Source organism: Rhodotorula paludigena, assembly GCF_050403205.1.
Source record: "Rhodotorula paludigena JCM10292 DNA, Rt_paludigena_JCM10292v1_ctg14, whole genome shotgun sequence".
NCBI lineage: Eukaryota > Fungi > Basidiomycota > Microbotryomycetes > Sporidiobolales > Sporidiobolaceae > Rhodotorula > Rhodotorula paludigena.
This window is the reverse complement of record NW_027481444.1, coordinates 303,836-322,074: the sequence shown is the minus strand read 5'-3', so window position 1 is coordinate 322,074 and position 18,239 is coordinate 303,836. Positions and strand designations below refer to the sequence as shown.

General features: G+C 65.2%; 7 protein-coding genes across 7 annotated transcripts; 4 read left to right on the top strand and 3 right to left on the bottom strand.

Moving 5' to 3' along the window:
• Positions 1-166: 166 nt before the first annotated feature.
• On the top strand, positions 167-1,905 carry JCM10292_007223 (uncharacterized protein; the record flags this gene model as incomplete). The annotated part of the gene is made up of 4 exons (XM_076648299.1): positions 167-615; positions 797-988; positions 1,050-1,188; positions 1,243-1,905. The coding sequence occupies 4 exons, from the start codon at positions 167-169 to the stop codon at positions 1,903-1,905; spliced, it is 1,443 nt and encodes a 480-aa protein (XP_076506246.1).
• A 979-nt stretch (positions 1,906-2,884) lies between these two features.
• On the top strand, positions 2,885-6,422 carry JCM10292_007222 (uncharacterized protein; the record flags this gene model as incomplete). The annotated part of the gene is made up of 5 exons (XM_076648298.1): positions 2,885-3,863; positions 3,936-5,779; positions 5,845-5,923; positions 5,980-6,325; positions 6,395-6,422. The coding sequence occupies 5 exons, from the start codon at positions 2,885-2,887 to the stop codon at positions 6,420-6,422; spliced, it is 3,276 nt and encodes a 1,091-aa protein (XP_076506245.1).
• A 236-nt stretch (positions 6,423-6,658) lies between these two features.
• On the bottom strand, positions 6,659-7,414 carry JCM10292_007221 (2'-5' RNA ligase family protein; the record flags this gene model as incomplete). The annotated part of the gene is made up of 1 exon (XM_076648297.1): positions 6,659-7,414. The coding sequence occupies one exon, from the start codon at positions 7,412-7,414 to the stop codon at positions 6,659-6,661; it is 756 nt and encodes a 251-aa protein (XP_076506244.1).
• A 1,432-nt stretch (positions 7,415-8,846) lies between these two features.
• Positions 8,847-11,238, top strand: MIC60 (Mic60p; the record flags this gene model as incomplete). Its single annotated transcript, XM_076648296.1, has 5 exons — positions 8,847-8,978; positions 9,049-10,467; positions 10,529-10,991; positions 11,057-11,130; positions 11,194-11,238. The coding sequence occupies 5 exons, from the start codon at positions 8,847-8,849 to the stop codon at positions 11,236-11,238; spliced, it is 2,133 nt and encodes a 710-aa protein (XP_076506243.1).
• Positions 11,239-11,376: 138 nt separating this feature from the next.
• On the bottom strand, positions 11,377-13,389 carry JCM10292_007219 (uncharacterized protein; the record flags this gene model as incomplete). Its single annotated transcript, XM_076648295.1, has 4 exons — positions 11,377-12,003; positions 12,069-13,021; positions 13,078-13,181; positions 13,241-13,389. 4 exons carry the CDS (start codon positions 13,387-13,389, stop codon positions 11,377-11,379), a joined length of 1,833 nt encoding a protein of 610 aa, XP_076506242.1.
• Positions 13,390-13,893: 504 nt separating this feature from the next.
• JCM10292_007218 (NAD-dependent epimerase/dehydratase family protein) lies at positions 13,894-15,598 on the top strand (the record flags this gene model as incomplete). The annotated part of the gene is made up of 8 exons (XM_076648294.1): positions 13,894-13,900; positions 13,999-14,043; positions 14,107-14,167; positions 14,320-14,605; positions 14,664-15,045; positions 15,107-15,323; positions 15,390-15,503; positions 15,565-15,598. 8 exons carry the CDS (start codon positions 13,894-13,896, stop codon positions 15,596-15,598), a joined length of 1,146 nt encoding a protein of 381 aa, XP_076506241.1.
• Positions 15,599-17,200: 1,602 nt separating this feature from the next.
• On the bottom strand, positions 17,201-18,032 carry JCM10292_007217 (uncharacterized protein; the record flags this gene model as incomplete). The annotated part of the gene is made up of 4 exons (XM_076648293.1): positions 17,201-17,499; positions 17,560-17,683; positions 17,751-17,929; positions 17,990-18,032. The coding sequence occupies 4 exons, from the start codon at positions 18,030-18,032 to the stop codon at positions 17,201-17,203; spliced, it is 645 nt and encodes a 214-aa protein (XP_076506240.1).
• Positions 18,033-18,239: the final 207 nt, after the last annotated feature.

Here is an 18,239-nt window from a genome sequence, read left to right as displayed (position 1 = left end):
ACTCAGGCAGGGACCCTAACAGCGCACACACGGGCGCACGCTGTCCCCTGCGAGCTGCAGGCGTGCGCTGTGCGGTTGAGTGACCTCGTCGCCGACTCGCCGCTCCGGGCCTTCACCCCCGCCCGTCCCGCCCTCGCCCGCGCCGGACCCCGCCTGACCCGCGCCCATGGCTGGCAGGAACGCCAGCAAGTCGCCGCAGCCGCCCGTGCGCCGCTCGACGCGCGGGTCGACGCCCACCCGCGACCTCGCCTCGCCCCCGCCGTCGACCCGCACCACCCGCTCGAGCGCCGTGGGCCTGCCCGCCTCGGCCTCGACGCCGTCCCTCGCGAGCCTCGTCCCGCCCGTGCCCGACGTCGGCCTCCCGACCTCGCCCCGCGGCATGCGCAAGTCGACCTCGACCCGCGCCCTCTCGCCCCGCGTCGCAGCGAGGACGCAGCGTCCGAGCCTCCCCAGCCATGCCGCCAACAAGCTGCTCGCCGACGAGGCGAAGGGCGCCGGGTCCGGCCGCGCGCACCGCCTTCCCAAGGTCAAGACGCAGACGCTCCACCTCGGAGAGGACAACGGCACCATCACCATCGCCCGCATCAAGTGCCCCGTCCCCAAGGGCGTCCCTGGGTGAGCCTTCTCCTCTTGCACGACCCGGGCGCGGTCACCCGCGTCCGGCGGCGGATCGCCAGCATCGACAAGCCTCTTGTTTGGCTGGATCCCGATGCTGCGCTCAGGCCCGGGGACGGTTCGATTGCTTGTGACATGGACTCGTGGTACAGCTTTACTGACTCTGATGCGTGCGCAACAGGCACATCATCAAGCGCTTCGACACGGACGCCGTTTCCGCCTCTTCGCTCTTCCGGGCTGCGTTCCCTACCGCATCGGCAGACGAGGAGACGCTCGAGATGCGCTGGGTTGCAGTTGGCTCCCGAGGCACGTACGGAGACACGGCCAAGGCGGGCAACGAGGAGGACGAGAGCAAGAAGCTGAGCGGGACCTGGTGCGCCCCCACATCGCTCGATCGGCCCCTGCGCAACCCAGACTGATGCCGGGACCCGCAGGATCCCCTCTTCGCACGCGAGCTTGCTCGCGCAGGAGTACGGCATCGAGCGCTACGCGGTCGAGCTCATCCAGTTCGTCGAGGCGGGCACGCAGGAGGACGGCACGCCCGAACCGCCTACGCCATCTGTCAGCAACGACGTGGGTCTCTCCGCCGTCTTAGAAATCACAGTTCCTTACTGTCGCCGCCCGCAGTCTCCTGCCGTCCGCTCGCCCCGCTCGAAGCGCGCCCGCGTATCCTCCCCCCTCGCCAACAAGGCATCGAGCTCGACCACCCAGTCGCTCTCTGGCGCGACTGGGCCGGGTGTGTCCATTCTGCAGACGCTGGCAACGTCGGAGGCGGGCGCGGTGACCGAGACGACCGAGGTGAAGGTCGACGTCCCCGTGACGGCGGCCGGTCTCGACGATGCGCCGCAGTTTGCATCCGACGCCGACGCGCAGATCGCGGCCGCGCAGGCACTCGTCGACAACCTGAAGGAGCAGCACGTTCTCGCCGACCTGAGTGAGGCGACGCACATTCCGGACACGCACCCGGCGTCGAAGAAGAAGCGCGCGCTCGAGGTCGACGCCGACGACGAGGCGCTGCCCGAGTCGGGCACGCTCGCCGACGCGCTCGGCACGGTCGACAACCGCTCGTTCCTGTCCAAGCTGTTCCGGCGCAACGCCAAGCGCAAGCCGACGCAGGCGAGCCGCGAGACGCGCGCGCTCCCCGCACCGCGCGCCGCCGCCGCGCTCCCGGTGCCCGAGGTCATTGTGCGCGAGGAGGACGACCTCGAGGGCGGGCGGCGGTGGGTCGCTGGGCTTGGGCTCGCGGTCGCCGTGGGCGCGACGGCTGCGGCGCCGTACCTCTTTGGCTGAGCGGGCTCGCCCGCCCGGCCCGCAGTCGAGATGCACCTCGTCTCGGTGGTGCGGGCGCCCGATGTGCGCTAGTATACCCCTGGTCTCTCCGTCTCGGCCTCTTGCGATGCTTCTCTCCCTCTTATCAACGTAACGTCGGATTCGTGACACGCACTCTTCACGACCCTCTCTTTGCTCTCTCTCGATACTTTATCCCCCCTGCCCCTATCCCCTCCCTCTTGCCTCTCGCCTGCCTCAAAGATGTTGCGCTCTCTCGTCTTGTGTGCTGTAATGCCTGCTCGATCTGTCGTTCGGTGGTGGACGGCCGAGACAGCCGCAGTCGCCGTGCCCAGTTGATCGGACGAGGCCAGGATCTTCCGCGAAGAAGAGCAAAGTCTCACGAGCCCGCTAGTCAGGGCTCTCGATCAGGATCTCCAGGTGCGCCGCGCCTGCGGGAGCTTGCACATCTTCTCGCTCCGGAGTCGGGAAGGTCTTTGTGGGGCTGCACGCCCTCTCGCGACCACCTGCTCTCGCTGGGTAGCTCCTTCTCGCGAGCAGGACCCGCAATCCTGTCGACCCACGCGCACAGGGCGCGATCCATCCGCCGCGCCTGCGTCTGTTCGTCCCGCGTCCCGCTCGACCCTCGTCCCGCGCGCTCGGTGTTTGGGCGGCGGCCTTGTCCTTGACGCGGCGCGGTCAGCCTGGGCCATCGGGTCATCGAGTGGAGTGCGTCTTCCCCTGCCTTTGAACTCCCACGTCGAGCCTCACACTCGTCGTCCTCCCGCTCAGCTGATTCAACCCGCACGACCTTCTCGTCCGTGTCGCCGTCCGCCGTCGCCTGCAAAGGAGTCTCGAGACCGCGCAGCTTCGAGTAGACTCTGTAACACAAGCGCACCTGGCGCAAAAAGCCAGCGCGACGCCCTCGCGGCCGGGCCCGCCTCGCCCTGCTGCACCGCCTCTTTCCCGTCCCCGGTCTTCTCCCACCCGCTCAACTCGCAAAATGGGCCTGTTCTCGTCGTCCAAGCGACGCAAATCCGAAGCGAGTCTTCGGTCCGCCGCACTCGCTCCAGCAGCAGTCAGCGACGCCCCTCCCGCGCTGCCCATGCCCGCACGCCTCAGCGTCTTCGGCCTCGAAGGCGTCTCGATGCCCGCTCCTTCGCCTGCAAATGTCCAGCCTATGGAGCGCAGACGCAGTAGGAGCGCGACGAGGGTGCTCGACTCGCGTCCTGAGCGTGAAGTGGCGACGAGAATTATGGGCGTCGGCGGAGCGAAGCACGCAGGAGGGGACGGCGACAGCTACGACTGGATCGACCTGAGCCCGACGGCGCAGGTACAGTCGAAGCCTCCAGTCGCCCTGAGGAAGAGCGCGCACGCTGCCATCGCCGCCAACGGCTATGCGACTCCACCGCGAAGGGAATCGTCGAACGGCTCGACAGGCTCGTCCGGCGCAACGACGCCTTCTCGCGGCCGTCCGCGCGACTCTGTTCTCCACTCGCGCTATCCGACCGGCGCGTCGACCCCGCCAACGAGCGACGGTGGGCACGGCGGACAACCGCCCACCGTTCCGCCATTCGGATTCCCGAAGACGCCACAGAACGGCATCAGCCAGGCCTTCGACTCCTCGACCTCTCCTTCCTCATTCGTCCCCTACTCGCCGCCTACCGATCAACTCGCTTCTTCCATCGCGACGGTCAAGCCGGGTGTCGGCCTTCCGCCTTCGTCCTCGTTCTACGGCTTCGCTGGGCCGAACTCGCCACCGACGTCGCCGCGACAGTCACAGCTGGGCACACCTGTACGGCCGCCGAAACGCCGCGAGAGCCTACAGAACCGGTTCAGCGTCTCGGCGAAGACGGATAGCCCGCTGGGCGCGAGAGGAGGTGAGGCAGATGTGTCCGGCAGGAGGACGAGGCAAGAGAGCGCGAGCAGCAGTGTCGACGGCATGGGGTCAAAGCTGCAACCGCTGCTGTTCGACTCGGCTGGTACGTCGCTCGTTAATCGTCTCGCTTCTCAGGTTCGCCGCCTGAGACTGACCTTCGCAAGTTGCGAAACAGACACGACGCCCGCCGCTTCCGGGTCTGCTACACCTACGCCCAACGGCGGCGCTCTCGGCACATCAAGCAACACCACCTTCGTCCCGAGCGCCTCGCTGAGCCCGGCGCAGCCGTCTCTCCCGCCAGGCGCCGCACCGCCCGCCCTCGCCCGCTCAGCCTCCACCCGAGGCAGGTACGACGCCTTCGCAGCTTTCTACGGCTCTTCACCCGCACTTTCGTCCCAGTCGATCCCGTCTTCGACACCCTCGTCAGCCGGCTCGCCCGCTTTCACAAGGCAGCTCTCGACCGATAGCGGGAGCGTCACCACGCCGGACGGATCCAGCAGCGAGCAGAGCGACCGCGAGGATGAGGCAAAAGCGGGGACAAAGCCGACGCCCGCAAGGCTGCAGCCGCCCTTCCAGCTACCACCTCCGAAGGCGCCCGTCGCGGTTGCTCTTCCTGTCTCGCCGCCGCCGAGCGAGGATCTGCAGACGCCGACCCAGGCGGCGTTCCCGACTCGCGAAGATGGCCGTGAGACCCACGCGGTAACGGGATCCCGCTCGACGGAGCCGCCACCACAGCCTGCTGCGCTCCAGCTCGACTGGCCTGCGTCACCGCCGGCGGCTTCTCGACCGCTCCCAGTGACACCACCGCGCAAGGTGTCCATCCGCAACGCACAGCCGGAGGAACCCGCGAGTCGAGCGAGCGAGGCGTCGACTGTCGTGCGCAACACGCCAGAGCGCAGGTCGTCGCTTCTTCCGCACACGCGTAGGCCAGTCGAGCTACCGACTGTCCTCGCCTCGCCCAGCTCCGGTACTCCTCCCCTTCGCCCGCGTCGCTCGTCGTCGCTCGTCGTACCCGCATCACCTTCCCAGCTACGCCCTGCCGCGGTCATCCCGCCTCCGGCTCCGCTCTCGCCGAGCAGGAAGGCCGGCGAGACAACGCCGCGGGCGGCCGCTCTTGCTGCTGCGCGCGAGCGGGAGAGGCGGATGACGTCGCCGTCAGTGGCAGAACCGGCAGACGCAGGCGACCAAACTCCCGTTCAGACGCCTGCTCCTGCTCAAAAAGTGGCGCAGGTTGTACAGCTTGCCTCTGCTTCTGCGGCTGATGAGCGGCCACGCTTCGAGTACGCCCTGTCGACGTGCACAGGTCCGCTTCTCGCCCGCCTACTTCGCGACCTCTCGTACCGCGATGTCGTCTCGCTCCGTCTCGTCTCGCGCACTGTCCGACACTCAATCGACACGACGGGTCGCGAACTCGTCCTCGAGCGCTTCCTCGGCTCGCAAGGCTATCGCCCGCTTGCCTCGCCTGCCCAGTCCCGCCGCGCAACCTACCTCCCTTCGAACGAAGGCGAGATCACGCTCGACCTGCGCGACCTCGCCGCGTTTCGCGTCGCCCAGTCGGTCTCGTTCGACGAGTACGCGCACCTCGCACGCGTCTACACCCTCAGCCCGGCGCATTTCTCGCCCGCCTCGCTCAAGCTCGCGCGCGCGACGACCCGCGCGTGGAACCGGGTCGTCCTCCGCTTGCGTGCGCAGACGGGCCTCCCACCTTCTGCCTTTGCACCGTCGGCATTTCTCAATCTGGCGCAGACGTCGCACCCGGTGCACAAGACGGGTCGCGCAGCGAGTCTGCGCGCGTGGGTCCCGACGCGCGCGGGTGACAGCTGGATGTCCGATGCCGAGGTTGTCGAGTGCGAGCGTGAGGTGTGGCGCAGCGGCAGGGGCGCGTGGAGCCAGCTCCGCAAGGGCGACGTCGTGCACAACGTCGCGGTGCCGACGTTCGGGAATGTCGGAGCGCTCGTCTTTGATGGAAAGTACTTGCGCGACCTGAGCTTTGCGTACGATGTGGTCGGTCACTTGCCCGTGCGCTCCGTTCCGCTCTCTACTAGAAAGAGTAGCAAGTGTTGCTAACTTCTGTCACTTTACAGCCGTGGCTCAACATGCTCTCATACCCGCCTCAGTATTTCCACAACATCGTCGTCGCTTCTTCCTCGAACCCGGTCTTCTGTGCGCTTTGCGAAACCTCACCTGTTCGAAACGCCATTGACCGCTCTGACTTGCAGACCTCTCGCTGCACCCGTTCGTCTCGGCCGTCCGCGAGACCATCACGCTCTGCAAGGAGAAGCAGGCGCTCTCCTCGCCACAGGGCAACTACCTCGTTTCGCGCTACGTCTATCGCGCGTCGCTCAAGCTCAGCGCGGGCCAGATTGTCGGCGATTCGGCAGGCGCAGGCGGTCTCGGACCCGGCGGGATCGAGGTCGTCCACCCCGACTGGGCCGGGCAGGTCGTCGTCGAGACCGAAGGGACGACCGAGCATGCGACGCTCCTCATTGCGCGGGTCGCGAGCGTCGAGCCTGTCCCGTGGCGCATCGTGCGCGAGAAGAGCCGCCCGGGCAAGATCTGGTTGAGGTGTGTCACCAGTACCTCATTTAAGCGGTTTCCCAGTCGGATCACAACTTTACACTTCGTCGTCTGCAGGCCGGTCCTCGACTCGGAAGCCGCTTGACGCGCCGACGCTCCGTCTCTTCGCCTCTCGGACCAACTTGCATTTTACCCAAATACACGCTTTGCAGTACCCTCATCTACTTGCGATACCCTTCTTGACCTCACGACACAGTGTCCAGAGCCGGTCTCGTGGTGCAGTACAACACGGACGCAGTGCAGTCTCATCCGCTCACAGTAGCAATTGCGCCCAGTCGTCTCCTGGGGCTCGTCCCGCAGCGGAAGTGATTGCGTAGTCTACTACCGCCCCAGAGCGGGCCACTCGTCTACCTCCTTTGTGGGCTTTGTCGCCGTTGCCGTCCCCGCCGCCGCTGCATCATTTGCTCCTCCTCGTCCTCCTCCTGCTTCTGCGCCAAACGCGAAGTCCCGCTCAAACTCCCATCGCCCGTAGTTATAGCGCCACAGGACAAGCCCGTCCGCCTCGCCTCGCGCGCCGACCTCCTTAGTCCAGCGTTGCACTTCTTCGAACGTCTGCTCGACCTTCTCTTCGTCCTCGACCTTGTTCTGCACCGTCCAGTGCGCCTTGAACGCCTTGGCGTCCTGCTTGCTCAACCACCTGCTCCACCGCTCGCGCAACTCGGCGTGCACGCGCGCGCCTTCGTTCGTCCCCTCGCCCGGCGCGATCGCGACGCCCGCCTTTCCGAGCTTGAACGCCTCGCCGGTCGCGACCTTGAACGGCCTCGTTCGCGCCGCGACGCTTTCGAGCGTGTCGACGACAGAGGGGAGCTCCGAATGCGGCAGGGCGTGGAAGAGGGTGAGGTGCGCCGGGACCTTGAGGCGCTCGGGCGGGAAGTAGCGCGTGCGCAGGTCGTTGAGCGTGTCGTGCAGCGCGGGCGACAGTCGCAGCGTCAGGACGTAGACGTGCTCCTCGTCGCTCTGCGTCTGCGGGCGGTGTCGGTGCACCTTGGCCTGCGAGGGGTGCGGTCGGCGCCATTGCGGCGGAGGTCGTTGGGCCGCCTGGGCGTGCTGCTGCGTGCTCGTCGCCGTCGTGGTCATCGTGGCAGCTCTGGCGGTGCTCGGACTGGCACGGCGCAGCATGCGGGAGGAATGAGAGGGGCACTCTCGTAGATCGGCAACCCCGCACGATGCGCGTGAGCGACGTCAATCGTCCGAACCCGGGCGAAGCGGCGGATTACGAGACCGTCGAAGCGGCTAGATTGTGTCACAAGCGCTGCTAGACGACTGACGAGGTCTAGCAGCTCGCGAGCCCGGGCAGAAGTGTCAGCTCAAATTGCGAAGGTCGACCGTCGTGAGGACAATTGGCGGAAACAGCAAGCCGGACTTCTTGCTTCTCGGCTTGCACAGAGACTGGGGAAAAGGTGAGACTGCATGGTACGGAAGGGCGCGAAGGCAGGCGGGAGGGTGAGGACAGTGCGGAAGGGAGAGGATCGAAACGCAGACCACCGGCTCAAGTCCGCAAAGTCACAACAGGGCGTAATGAGCAGCCGAGCGCAAAAGCAGCTCAACTCGGCGATATGGTCTCAGGCAAGTCTCAGCAGGCGCTGTCCTGCACAACGTGAGTCTCTGTCGCCGACTACATGGTCGAAGCGAAAGCGATTGCCGTCGAAGCAGAGCAAGATCCCCTGCATTTCTCAATGGTCGTCAGCTCGTACACAAGCAATCCTCAGCGCCCTCGGCCCGTTGGAGGAGGATAGGGCCGTAGAAAGACGAGACTGTCAGTAGTGCATGGCCACCTTTGCGTCCGTCTGTCCTTGCGAGTGGGCAACAAATCACTGCAACGCTGCAGACCTGAGCAGCAGGTGAGCGCCTTTCAGCGCCTCGGTGCACGGTGCTCGCTCAGCTAGCTGTCGAGACGGACGGGAGCTAGTCGAGATCAGAGGGCCGAGGAGGGGGACGAGGCGCCTGGAGCATCACGCGGTCGCCTCTTGCACCGAGCGAGACTCGACGGGAAGAGAGCGCAAGGTCTAGGCCGTCAACCCGCGAAGCTGAAAGAACCGGAGGATACAGAGCAGGTATTTTGTATGGCAGCGCAAGCTCGAAGCGAGTCTGACCGGCACGGACAGCGGCGAAGCCCAGCGCCGAGGCTAGACACGCAAGTCGGCATGCTAAGGCGATGTCCCGCTGCGCTGCTCGACCGCGAGCGGCGCATCGCCATGCCGGCGGGTGATGACGGGCGAGGGAGCAGGAGGAGGGCACGTAAGCGAGAGCCGAGAGCCTAGCGAGAAGCGTCGGTGACAGCAGACGAAGCAGCCAGTCCGGTCAACCCTACCAGCACCGCCCAGCGCAAGTAGCAACAAGCCGTCGAGGGCAACCCGCTCGCCTTCGCCTCCTCTCCTCGCCGACCCGAACCGCGCCAACTTCGGCGGACCGAGCAGGTGAGCGCACGCGCGATAGAGCTGCACAGCTGTGCACAGCAGACTGACCGCCCGAACGAACCCCGCAGAGCTCTCTTCCCCCTCCCGCGGCCATGCTCTCACGACCGCTGCCCTCGGCCCGCGCCGTCCAGCTCCAGCGCGCAGGCGTGCGTGCGAGCGCGCCCTCGACCCTCGCACAGCCGACGCAGCTCGCAGGCCGCACGAGCCAGCTCGCCTCGCGCCGCGTGCGTCGCTCTCCCGCTCCCACCTTCTCGGACCGTCCCTCCCCGCTCACGCTGCGCGTCTCTCCCGCAGTTTGCGACCGCGCCGACAAAGTCGAACGTTCTCCCCAACCCCAACGGACCCTCGACCCAGCCGCCAAAGCCCCGCAAGTCGCTCACCCGCCGCATCGTCTCCCCGCTCGTCCTCCTCACCGTCGCCTTCTACGGCCTCTCCCTCCCGCTCGGCTACGTCTCGCTCCGCTACCGCGACTTCCTCGTCGAGACCGTCCCCGGAGGAGAGCAGATCGGCGACCTCCTCGACGAGCTCCAGGTCAAGCGCGCAAAGCTCCCCGAGGGCACCCCCGCCGCTGCGCCGGGCACAAAGGGCAAGGAGACCGAGCTGACCCGCTACGCCGAGTCGAGGGCAAAGGCCGAGGGCTGGAAGGTCAAGAAGCCCGAGCCGACCGACCCGAGCGTCGCCCGGGAGGAGATCAAGGCGCGCCTTGCCCGCGAGGCCGACGCCGCAAAGGCCAAGGTGACCGACATTGTCGAGGCCGCCAAGGCGCGCGCGTCCGAGGTCAAGCAGGTCGTCGTCAAGGCCGAGGGCGTCGTCGAGGGCAAGGTCAAGGAGGCCGGGACTGCCGTCAAGAACGTCGCTGCGCCTTCGTCGTCTCCCGCTGCTCCCGCTTCCGCCATCACCAGCCCCGCCGTCCCCGCCGCTCCCGTCGTTGAGGAGCCGCCCTCGACGCTCCCCGTCTACGCGCAGCGCCCGCGCCAGCTCGACGCGACGCCCATCCCGCCCAAGCGCGCCAACAACGAGGTGTACCAGGGCCCGCCGCTCCCGATCGGGTTCGAGCCCGCGCCGGGCTACGAGCTCGCGCGCGCGCCGCCCGCGCCCAAGGGCTCGATCCAGCCCGCGACGCCCCCGCCCGCGCCGCTCCCGCTCGTCGCGCCCGCGCTCAAGGACGTCGTCGTGTCCGAGCCCGTCCTCGGCCAGCTCGCGTCGACGATCGACAGCCTCGCCAAGTACGTCGAGAAGAACGACGCGACGGCGTCGGCGTCGGCGACGACGGTGTTGAGCGACGCGCAGAAGGACATCAAGAGCCTCGCGGCGCGCATCGAGGGCATCAAGAAGCAAGAGGAGGACAAGCTCGCGGCGCAGCTCAAGGAGCAGGCGTCCAAGTACTCGGGCCTGCTCGTCAAGGCCGAGAAGGAGCTCGTCGAGCGCCTCGACACGCAGGAGGACGACTGGAAGAAGGCGTTCGACGACGAGCGCCAGCGCCTCGTCGCCGCGTACAAGGACAAGCTCGACTCGGAGCTCGCGACGCAGCAGGAGCTCATCAATCAGCGCCTCCGCGAGGAGGTCATTGCGCAGGGCGTCGAGCTCCAGCGCCGGTGGGTCCAGGAGATCAAGATGCGCGTCGAGCAGGAGCGCGGCGGCCGTCTCGCCAAGCTCGAGGAGCTTGAGTCGGGCGTCCGCAAGCTCGAGAAGGTGGCCAAGGAGAACGAGGCGGTGCGTCCGACGACACTTTCACGTGCTAGTCTCGTCGCGTACTCACGCTTTCAATGTGCAGGCTCTTGGCGAGGCTGTCCGCGCCCGCAAGATCTTCACCGCCGTCAAGGCTCTCGAGCACAAGATCGAGTCTGGCGCGCCGTTCGCGCAGGAGCTCGCCACCCTGCAGAAGCTCGCGCAGGCCCCGACCTCTTCTTCCTCGACCCCGTCCCCGTCCGACTCGCTCCTCTCGCTCGCGCTCTCGACCATCCCCTCGGACGTCGCGTCGACGGGCATCGCGTCGTTCCCGGCGCTCGCCGCGCGCTTCACGTCGAGCGTCGCGCCGCAGCTCAAGAAGGTGTCGCTCCTCCCCGAGCACGGCGGCGTCCTCGCGTACCTCACGAGCAGCGTCATGAGCCACGCGCTGTTTGAGAAGGAGGGCTGGGCCGACGGCGAGGACGTCGTGAGCACGATTGCGCGCGTCAAGTTCTGGCTCGCCAACAAGGACCTCGACTTGGCGACGCGCGAGGTCAACTCGCTCAAGGGTGCGTCCCGTTGCATGTCGTTTGTCGCGCGCCGAAATGCTGACCATCGCTCTCACTGCCTGCAGGCTGGCCCAAGGCCCTTGCGTCCGACTGGCTAAAGCAGGCGCGGAGTCACCTCGAGGTGAAGCAGGCGCTGGAGGTGTGTTGACCGCCGGGTCTCTTCCCACGTCGCCCAGTTGCTCACCTTGCCGATGCCTCGCAGATTGCCGAGCGGGAAGCGACGGCGGAAAACTTGAAAGCAGTTTGAGCGGCCCTGCGGAGTTTGCAGGGGCTGCGCACTACTGCGCAAGGGACTATGTGCAACTTGCTGTGTTTAGACTTTCACTTGTGCAGTTGTGAGTGGTACAGAAGGTTACAGAGCGAGATACATGGTTCGTGAGTCTGCTCATTCCCGCCGCTCGTCTTCGTGCTTCTCCACCGACGGCGATCGCTCGGGCGTAGACTCGAGCTCGATCGAACCCTCGCTCCGGCGCCGCAAACCCTGCGAAAGCCGCGCGAGCTCGACCTCGTCATCAAAGTCGACCTTCTCTTGGGGCAGAACGCCCGGCGAGAATGACACGGCGGACGAGACGCTCGCTGTCATCTGGTGTCCTCCACCGCCGCTGCGCTTGCCTGCCGTCCCTTCCCGGTACTTCTCGTCAACGTCGCCACCATATCCATCCTCGTCATCGCTTTCATGCGCTACATGCTCGCACGACTGGCCGCGCTCGTCCTCGGTCGCGACTGCGAGCGCGCTCGAGCGGCGCTGGCGTCCCGTGCGCGTGTTGAACGGGTTCTCGACCGGAAGCGCGTCGTCGGCCGCGCGGCGCGGCGAGTGCGAGAAAAAGACGAGCTTGACGACGAGCGCCGTCTGAATCAGCATGCTGAAGACGGTGTAGGCCCAGACGACACTGGTCGCCGCCAATTCGGTGATGGCGGCATTGGCGAAGAACGTCACGTTGCCGTAGGTGCTGACGATCCAGCCGATGAAGACGATCAGAAGGACGCAGATCGGCGCGACGGTGAAGTAGTACTGCGAGGGAGCGCCGGTCAGGCTCTTGACTGCATGGGACTGACCTAGCTCCGCGCTGAACGCACGATTGTGATGTCCCAAGCAGGCCGAGTTCCCTCTGCTCCGAGCGCCTCGACCGTCCGATTCAGATAGTCCGCCTCCTCCTTCGTAACGACGGCCGCGCCGCTCTTCTCGCCCATCGACATCCGGGACGGCTGCGTGTGCAGCGGCAAGATCGATAACGTGCGCACGGCGTTGTCGGGCGCGCCGAGTGAAGACGGCGCCAACGAGGTAAGCGGTGCGACGACCGACGCGCCGGCAAAGACAAGCTGACCGCGGCGGTCTTGGCGGACATGGCGGAGGATGAAGACGAGACCGAGGATATTGATCTGCTCGCCCAAGGTGTTAGTGAACTCTTCACGCCGTTGGGTCATAGGCGCGATACGGACGAGCAGCAGAGCCGAGATTGCTGGAAGCTCGCAGATGCGCACCACGCGCTGCAGCTTGATCCAGTCTGACCGCCGAGGATTGAGCGTCGAGTCAAGGAGAGACAGCATGTCGGTGATTGCCGCTTGCCTCGTCGGTTCGCTGAGGTCGCCCGCGGCGGCGAAAGCGGTTGCGTTCTGGATCGCCTGATCTTCGAAGTCACCGACGAAGCCGATGTAAGACGACCACGCTTGGCCTGACATGATGCCTGGGACAAAGAGGAGGAGGAAGAGGGCAGGGAAGACGACGACGAGGAGCGAGTTGACCGCGAGCGGCGACAGGTTGTGCTTGTGCAGGCCATTGCTGTTCATACGCAGTGTTGTCAAGTTGCCGGCGGCGATGAGGAGGTAGGTGCAGAGGAAGAGGGGGATGAAGGCGAGGGCGATGGCGAGGTTGAGGAAGTAGATGTAAAGCTCTACCTGGTTGGGGTCGTCCGACGCGTTCGTCCACAAGTTTCGCAGAAAAACAATGTAGAGCAGCCAGAGCAGGGAGATGACGAAGTTGCACAACGAGAGAACCGTCGCCTGGTTCAGCAGAATGTAGCGAGTCGAGCCTGCGCAAAGAGGGTCAGCGCATCGATCCCAGGTTGGAGTGAACTGGCCTTCTCACCTCCTGCTGGGGGCGTCACAAGTCGCGCAAGCCACAGAGAGCGGTATTTCTTGCGAGAAACTCGCCAGTGAGCAAGAAAGTGGACGGCCGAGATGAGCAAGGAACTACGCCGTAAACGGTCAGTCCGCTTTGCGATACGAGACGGTGGCGGCGCGCGACGCACTATCCCAAGCAGGCCAACAGCACCCACGTCCGGGCATTGTAGTCGGCCGCGAGCCGCACTTGCGCAAGGCCGTGCAAATAGGCGGCGAAGTCGGCGAACGGGTTCGCCGTCGCAAACGATGGCACGGGTAGCGGCGCATAGCGGGGCATGGTGGCAGGCGCGGAAGCGCGCGCACGCAAGACTGGCTCGCCTCAGCTGCTGGTGGAGAGAGACAAGAAGAACGGGACGACGAGCGAGCAGCCAGCCAGCCACACCGGATTCCGCTGCGTCTGGAGCGAGTGCCATGCGACTCGCGCGTGCGCGAACGTGCCTTCCCGTTGAGGCGCGAGGTTATGAACGAGAGCCGGGCGGGAGCAGGGAGACTGGGCGATGAGGGCCGCCGAGAGCTCGCGGAACGCAGCGAAGTGTTCGAAATGTCCCGAAGCAGAGCGGGCCGAGAACAGGGCGAACCTGCGCAGAGCGGCAGGCTGGCAGCAGGTGGACGCTTGGGTGGACGAGTCAGGGGGACGTCTGAATCGCTTGCGGGGAGGCGCAGTACCTACCGAACCTCCAACCGCCGAGTTCAAGGCAGGATGGCGCGCCGCGTACCGCGTGTCGGGACGGGCACCAACTCGCGCTCTCGCTCACCCAGCTTGCTCTGCCAACGCACAATCATGGCCTGTAAGCACACGCAGCGCACTCGGGCACACCGAAGCCCCGTCAGCTGACGCGCTCCCCTCCCTCGTGGCCCGCGCATCCCCGTCGACCTTCGTCGACAGCCCCGCGCAAGACCATCCTCATCACCGGCGCTGCTGGCTACATCGGTACGCGCATCCCACGCATCACAAAGGGAGCGCGACACTGACCGATCACGCACTGGCGCGCAGGCTCGCACATTGCCCTGTGCTGCCTGCTGTCGGGCAAGTTCAGCGTCGTGACCATCGACAAGTGCGTCCTGCTGCCGCCTGCTAGTCCGGACATGGTCGAGCAGTTGCCTCTCGTGCACCTGGTCGTCGCTCTGCCGCTCAGGCGCTGACTGTCGCAAACGCGCATGTTGTCCGACTCGTCCCGCCTCGCCTCGTCCCGCCATCTCCGTACAGCTTCCACAACTCGTACCCGACTGCGCTCAAGCGCGTCACCAAGATTGCGCAGGATGCGCTCCCCGCCGACGCTTCCGACGACGATAAGAAGGCGCTCGAGATCGAGGTCTACCGCGGCGACATCTCGATCAAGAGCGACATCGAGAAGATCTTTGACGAGTACAAGTCCAAGGGCGGCATTTGGGGCGTCATCCACGTCGCGGCGCTCAAGTCGGTCGGCGAGAGCGGCGAGCTCCCGATCAAATACTACGAGAACAACGTCACGGCTACGATTAACCTGCTCGACGTGCGTCCCTTCGTGCCTCTGTAGAAGCGCATCGACTCCTGACATCGTCCCGTTGCAGGTCATGGAACGCAACCAGGTCTACAACATCGTCTACTCGTCGTCGGCAACCGTCTACGGCGCGCCGCCCGAGTGCCCCATCTCCGAGTCGTCGCCGCTCCAGCCCGAGTCGTGCTACGGCCGCACCAAGTTCATGTGCGAGCTGATTCTCAAGGATGTTTGCGACTCGGCGCCGGAGAAGTGGCGCGCCATCTCGCTCCGCTACTTCAACCCGGCCGGCGCGCACCCGTCGGGCCAGATTGGCGAGGACCCCCGCGGCCGCCCGGGCAACCTCCTCCCGCTCCTTTCCCAGATGGCTGTCGGCAAGTTCCCCGAGGGCCTCAAGGTCTTCGGCAACGACTACACGACCGTCGACGGTACCTGCACTCGCGACTACATCCACAGTGCGTCTCGCTGCCTCGTAGTCTAGTCACTTCATACCGAGGCTCACCTACACTCGCGCAGTCATGGACCTTGCGCAGGGCCACGTCGACGCTCTTGCCGCCCTCCCGCGCGACGACATCTACGCCGCGCAGGGCAAGGCGAGCGGGTTTGGCGCGTCGGGCGGCAAGTACAAGGCGTACAACCTCGGCAAGGGCGAGGGCATGTCGGTCCTGCAGATGGTTGCCGCGATGGAGAAGGCCTCGGGCCACAAGTACAAGACCGAGGTCGTCGGCCGCCGGTGCGTCTCTGCTCTCTCTTTAACAATGTGGCTTGTCCGTTTCGGGCTCATCTCCGCTTTCCGCAGTACTGGTGACGTCCCGGAGCTTGTTGCGAACCCGGCACTTGCGGAGAAGGAGCTCGGCTTCAAGGCGACGCGCGGCCTTGAGGAGATGTGCCGGGACCTCTGGAAGTGGCAGTCGTGCGTCACAGCCTCTCCTATAATCAATCTTTGCTTTCCTCACCGAGTCGTGTACGTGCAGCCAAAACCCCAAGGGCTACGAGGGCCAGGAGTAAACGCTTGAATCCCTTCTCGGACCCCTCACGTCCCGGCTCCCGCCCTCTCTCCTCGATTCCGTATATCCCCATCGGCCAAAATCATCGGTACTATGCGTCTACAACGTTGTTCAGGAATTAGAATGCTTCATTCCTCTACGACTCGTCGGGCTTCTGTCTCCGTCTCGTGCGGGCTGAGTGGCGAATGCAGGCGCTTGCGGGGGCAGCGGTCGAGCTCGTGCGTGCTTGCTCAGGTACGTGAATGTCTATGCTGCTCTGAGGTATGAGCGTCTTGAGCCTGACTGGTACTGCTTTACCTTCCGTTTGATGCTGCGGCTCTTCTTGTGGAGTTCACCTAAACGCAACCTCGCCTGGACCCTGCACGTATCCGTTTTCGCAAGCACACAGACCGCTGCTCTGGCTACTGCGGCTTCAGCAGTACAGCTTGCGCTGGGTCTCTCTACGCCGGATTACCCGACATTCGTCGAGGTCTCTTTGCGCAATCTTGACTCGGCCGGAATGCCGGCGTACCGGCCTCGTCAAGCAGCAGAGTGCTTGTCCTACTGCATGCCGGGGCATTGGCGTCTTGTTGGGGATACGGCCCTCGAGTCTGCTTTGTCCGTGCCCCTGTACACGGACAATCCGCACAAAGGCGTCGCCTCTCGCTGTTTTTCTCGCTTGGATCTTCTCACCAACTCTGCACACTGCCTCCGTTACTGCTCTCGCCCGCATGGAGGCCTATCAGGATTGGCTTGCCGACACGGCTGGGGAGCTCAACAGCGAAGGGTATCATCGCCGGGTGCAGGCGCTCCGTCAGGCTCGCGGGCAGTCGGCGCAAGCCTGGGCACAGACGATGGAGGCAAGGCGTCATGCGTATGCTCAGCTGGGCTTAGCTGGCCGTCAGCACGTTGATACCGTCCTGGAACAGCTTCAACGCGGCGACGATCTGGTGCGTTGAGCGCGGTGCTCTCCGTCCCCGAAGCGACAGCGGCGCTGAGGTTGACTGTGCAAGACTACAGCCAGATCCAGTACAGCTTTTCGAAGATGCCAGGGATGCTGATCGCTCAGCCGGTACCGCGGGAGTAGGGTTCTTTCCCATTCTGCCTGTACCCTCGCGTCAGGCTCTCGCGCCTTCTCCTACGACGTCTTCTTCGTTTGGCGCTTGCTGACTCGCGGATCAACGCGCAGCCACGCCGGAACCCACGACGAGGCGCGCAGCACAGCCTCGGCATCGACCACGGCATGCTGAGCCTTCGCACCGCAATGCGGTATGGCCAGCTGAGGGCGAGGGGCTACTAGGCGCCACTGCGCGACCTTTCCGTGTTTGTAGAAGGTCCGAAAGAGAGGACAAAGGATGTTGACCGGGCGTTTGACACGAGACGACCAGAGAACCTTCTCAGACCTGCATCGCTACAGAGTTGCGTGTAGATTTCACGAGAGCCTCAAAGGTCGCTCTGCTTGCACTGCGCTCCAAACAGCTGATGTGGGTCGTCGTTCAGGCTGTCGCGCGAGTCGGGCGAGAGGCGCAACATAGAAATAGGGAGATAGTCGGCTTGGGATTGCATTGCTGATGGATCAAGGAGCGTCTCGAAAATGGAAATGAAGGAAGGTGACTCTGCATCCTCAGACAATCAAGACGACCGCGCCAAAGCTGACCGCGGCAGCCATAACGGCGGGCAGGCCGGACGAAATGAGCGAGCCTGCACCGTTGTCGCCGTTCTGGCTTTCGACGTTCGTGCCGTTGCCGGTCGTGCCCGTGGCCGACGGGCCTGCGGCATCGCTCGGGTGGCTCGCGCCCGAGGTGGAGGCTGCCGAGCTTGACGAGTGCGACTGGGAGGACGAGGCTGCGCTCGACGACGACGACGACGCGCCCGAAGCGGAGGCGGGAGCTTCATAGACCTTGACGCACGTGCTCTGGAATCCTGTGAGGAAGCGGGCGGGTCAGCGCGAGGCAGCTAAGGGAAGCGCTGACTGGAGCGCACCGGGGACAAAGTTGTTCTCGGTGCCGGCGCTGAGACACTGGCCGCAGGGGAGCATGGGCGTGATCGCACTCTCGCTGCATGCGCAGCGGACGATCTGCTCGTCGTCGTCCTTCTCGGTGCAGGGCTGCAAGATTGAGCAGGAGAATCAGTTTCGATAGCCATGTGAGCGAGCAGTCAGTGGAGCGACGCACGGCGATAGCGTCGGTCCAGCCTTGGCACTCGGTGCTGCACTGACCACCGTCGTCGACGGCGAGTGCGGCAGTGAAAGTGAACTCGCCCATGCTCTCGACGATGGCGCTCCACGGGTCGGACGAGTTGATCTCTTGCCGCTTGACGACCTCGGCGGGCTGCTTAGTCAGGACGGCGACAACTATACGACGTGAGGGTGAGTGAGTGTTTCTGTGAAGTGTGGAAGAGCAGGGCGTCGCACCAGCCGAGGCAAAAAGGGGAGCGAGGAGGATGGCAGCGTGCATGGTCGGAGCTAGGAGGTCGCAGTGAAGTAGCCGAGGATAACAGCAGCAATAAGGAGGTGGGAGAAGAAGAGGAAGCCGGGAATCAAAGGAGCGGATACGCCTCGTAGGCGGTCCCGAGCGGCGGAGCAACAGTGCGCCGGCAAGTCCGTGTCCGGCTCGGGCGTTCGTCTGCCTCGTGCACCACCTGGCTCACACGGTAGTCCGATG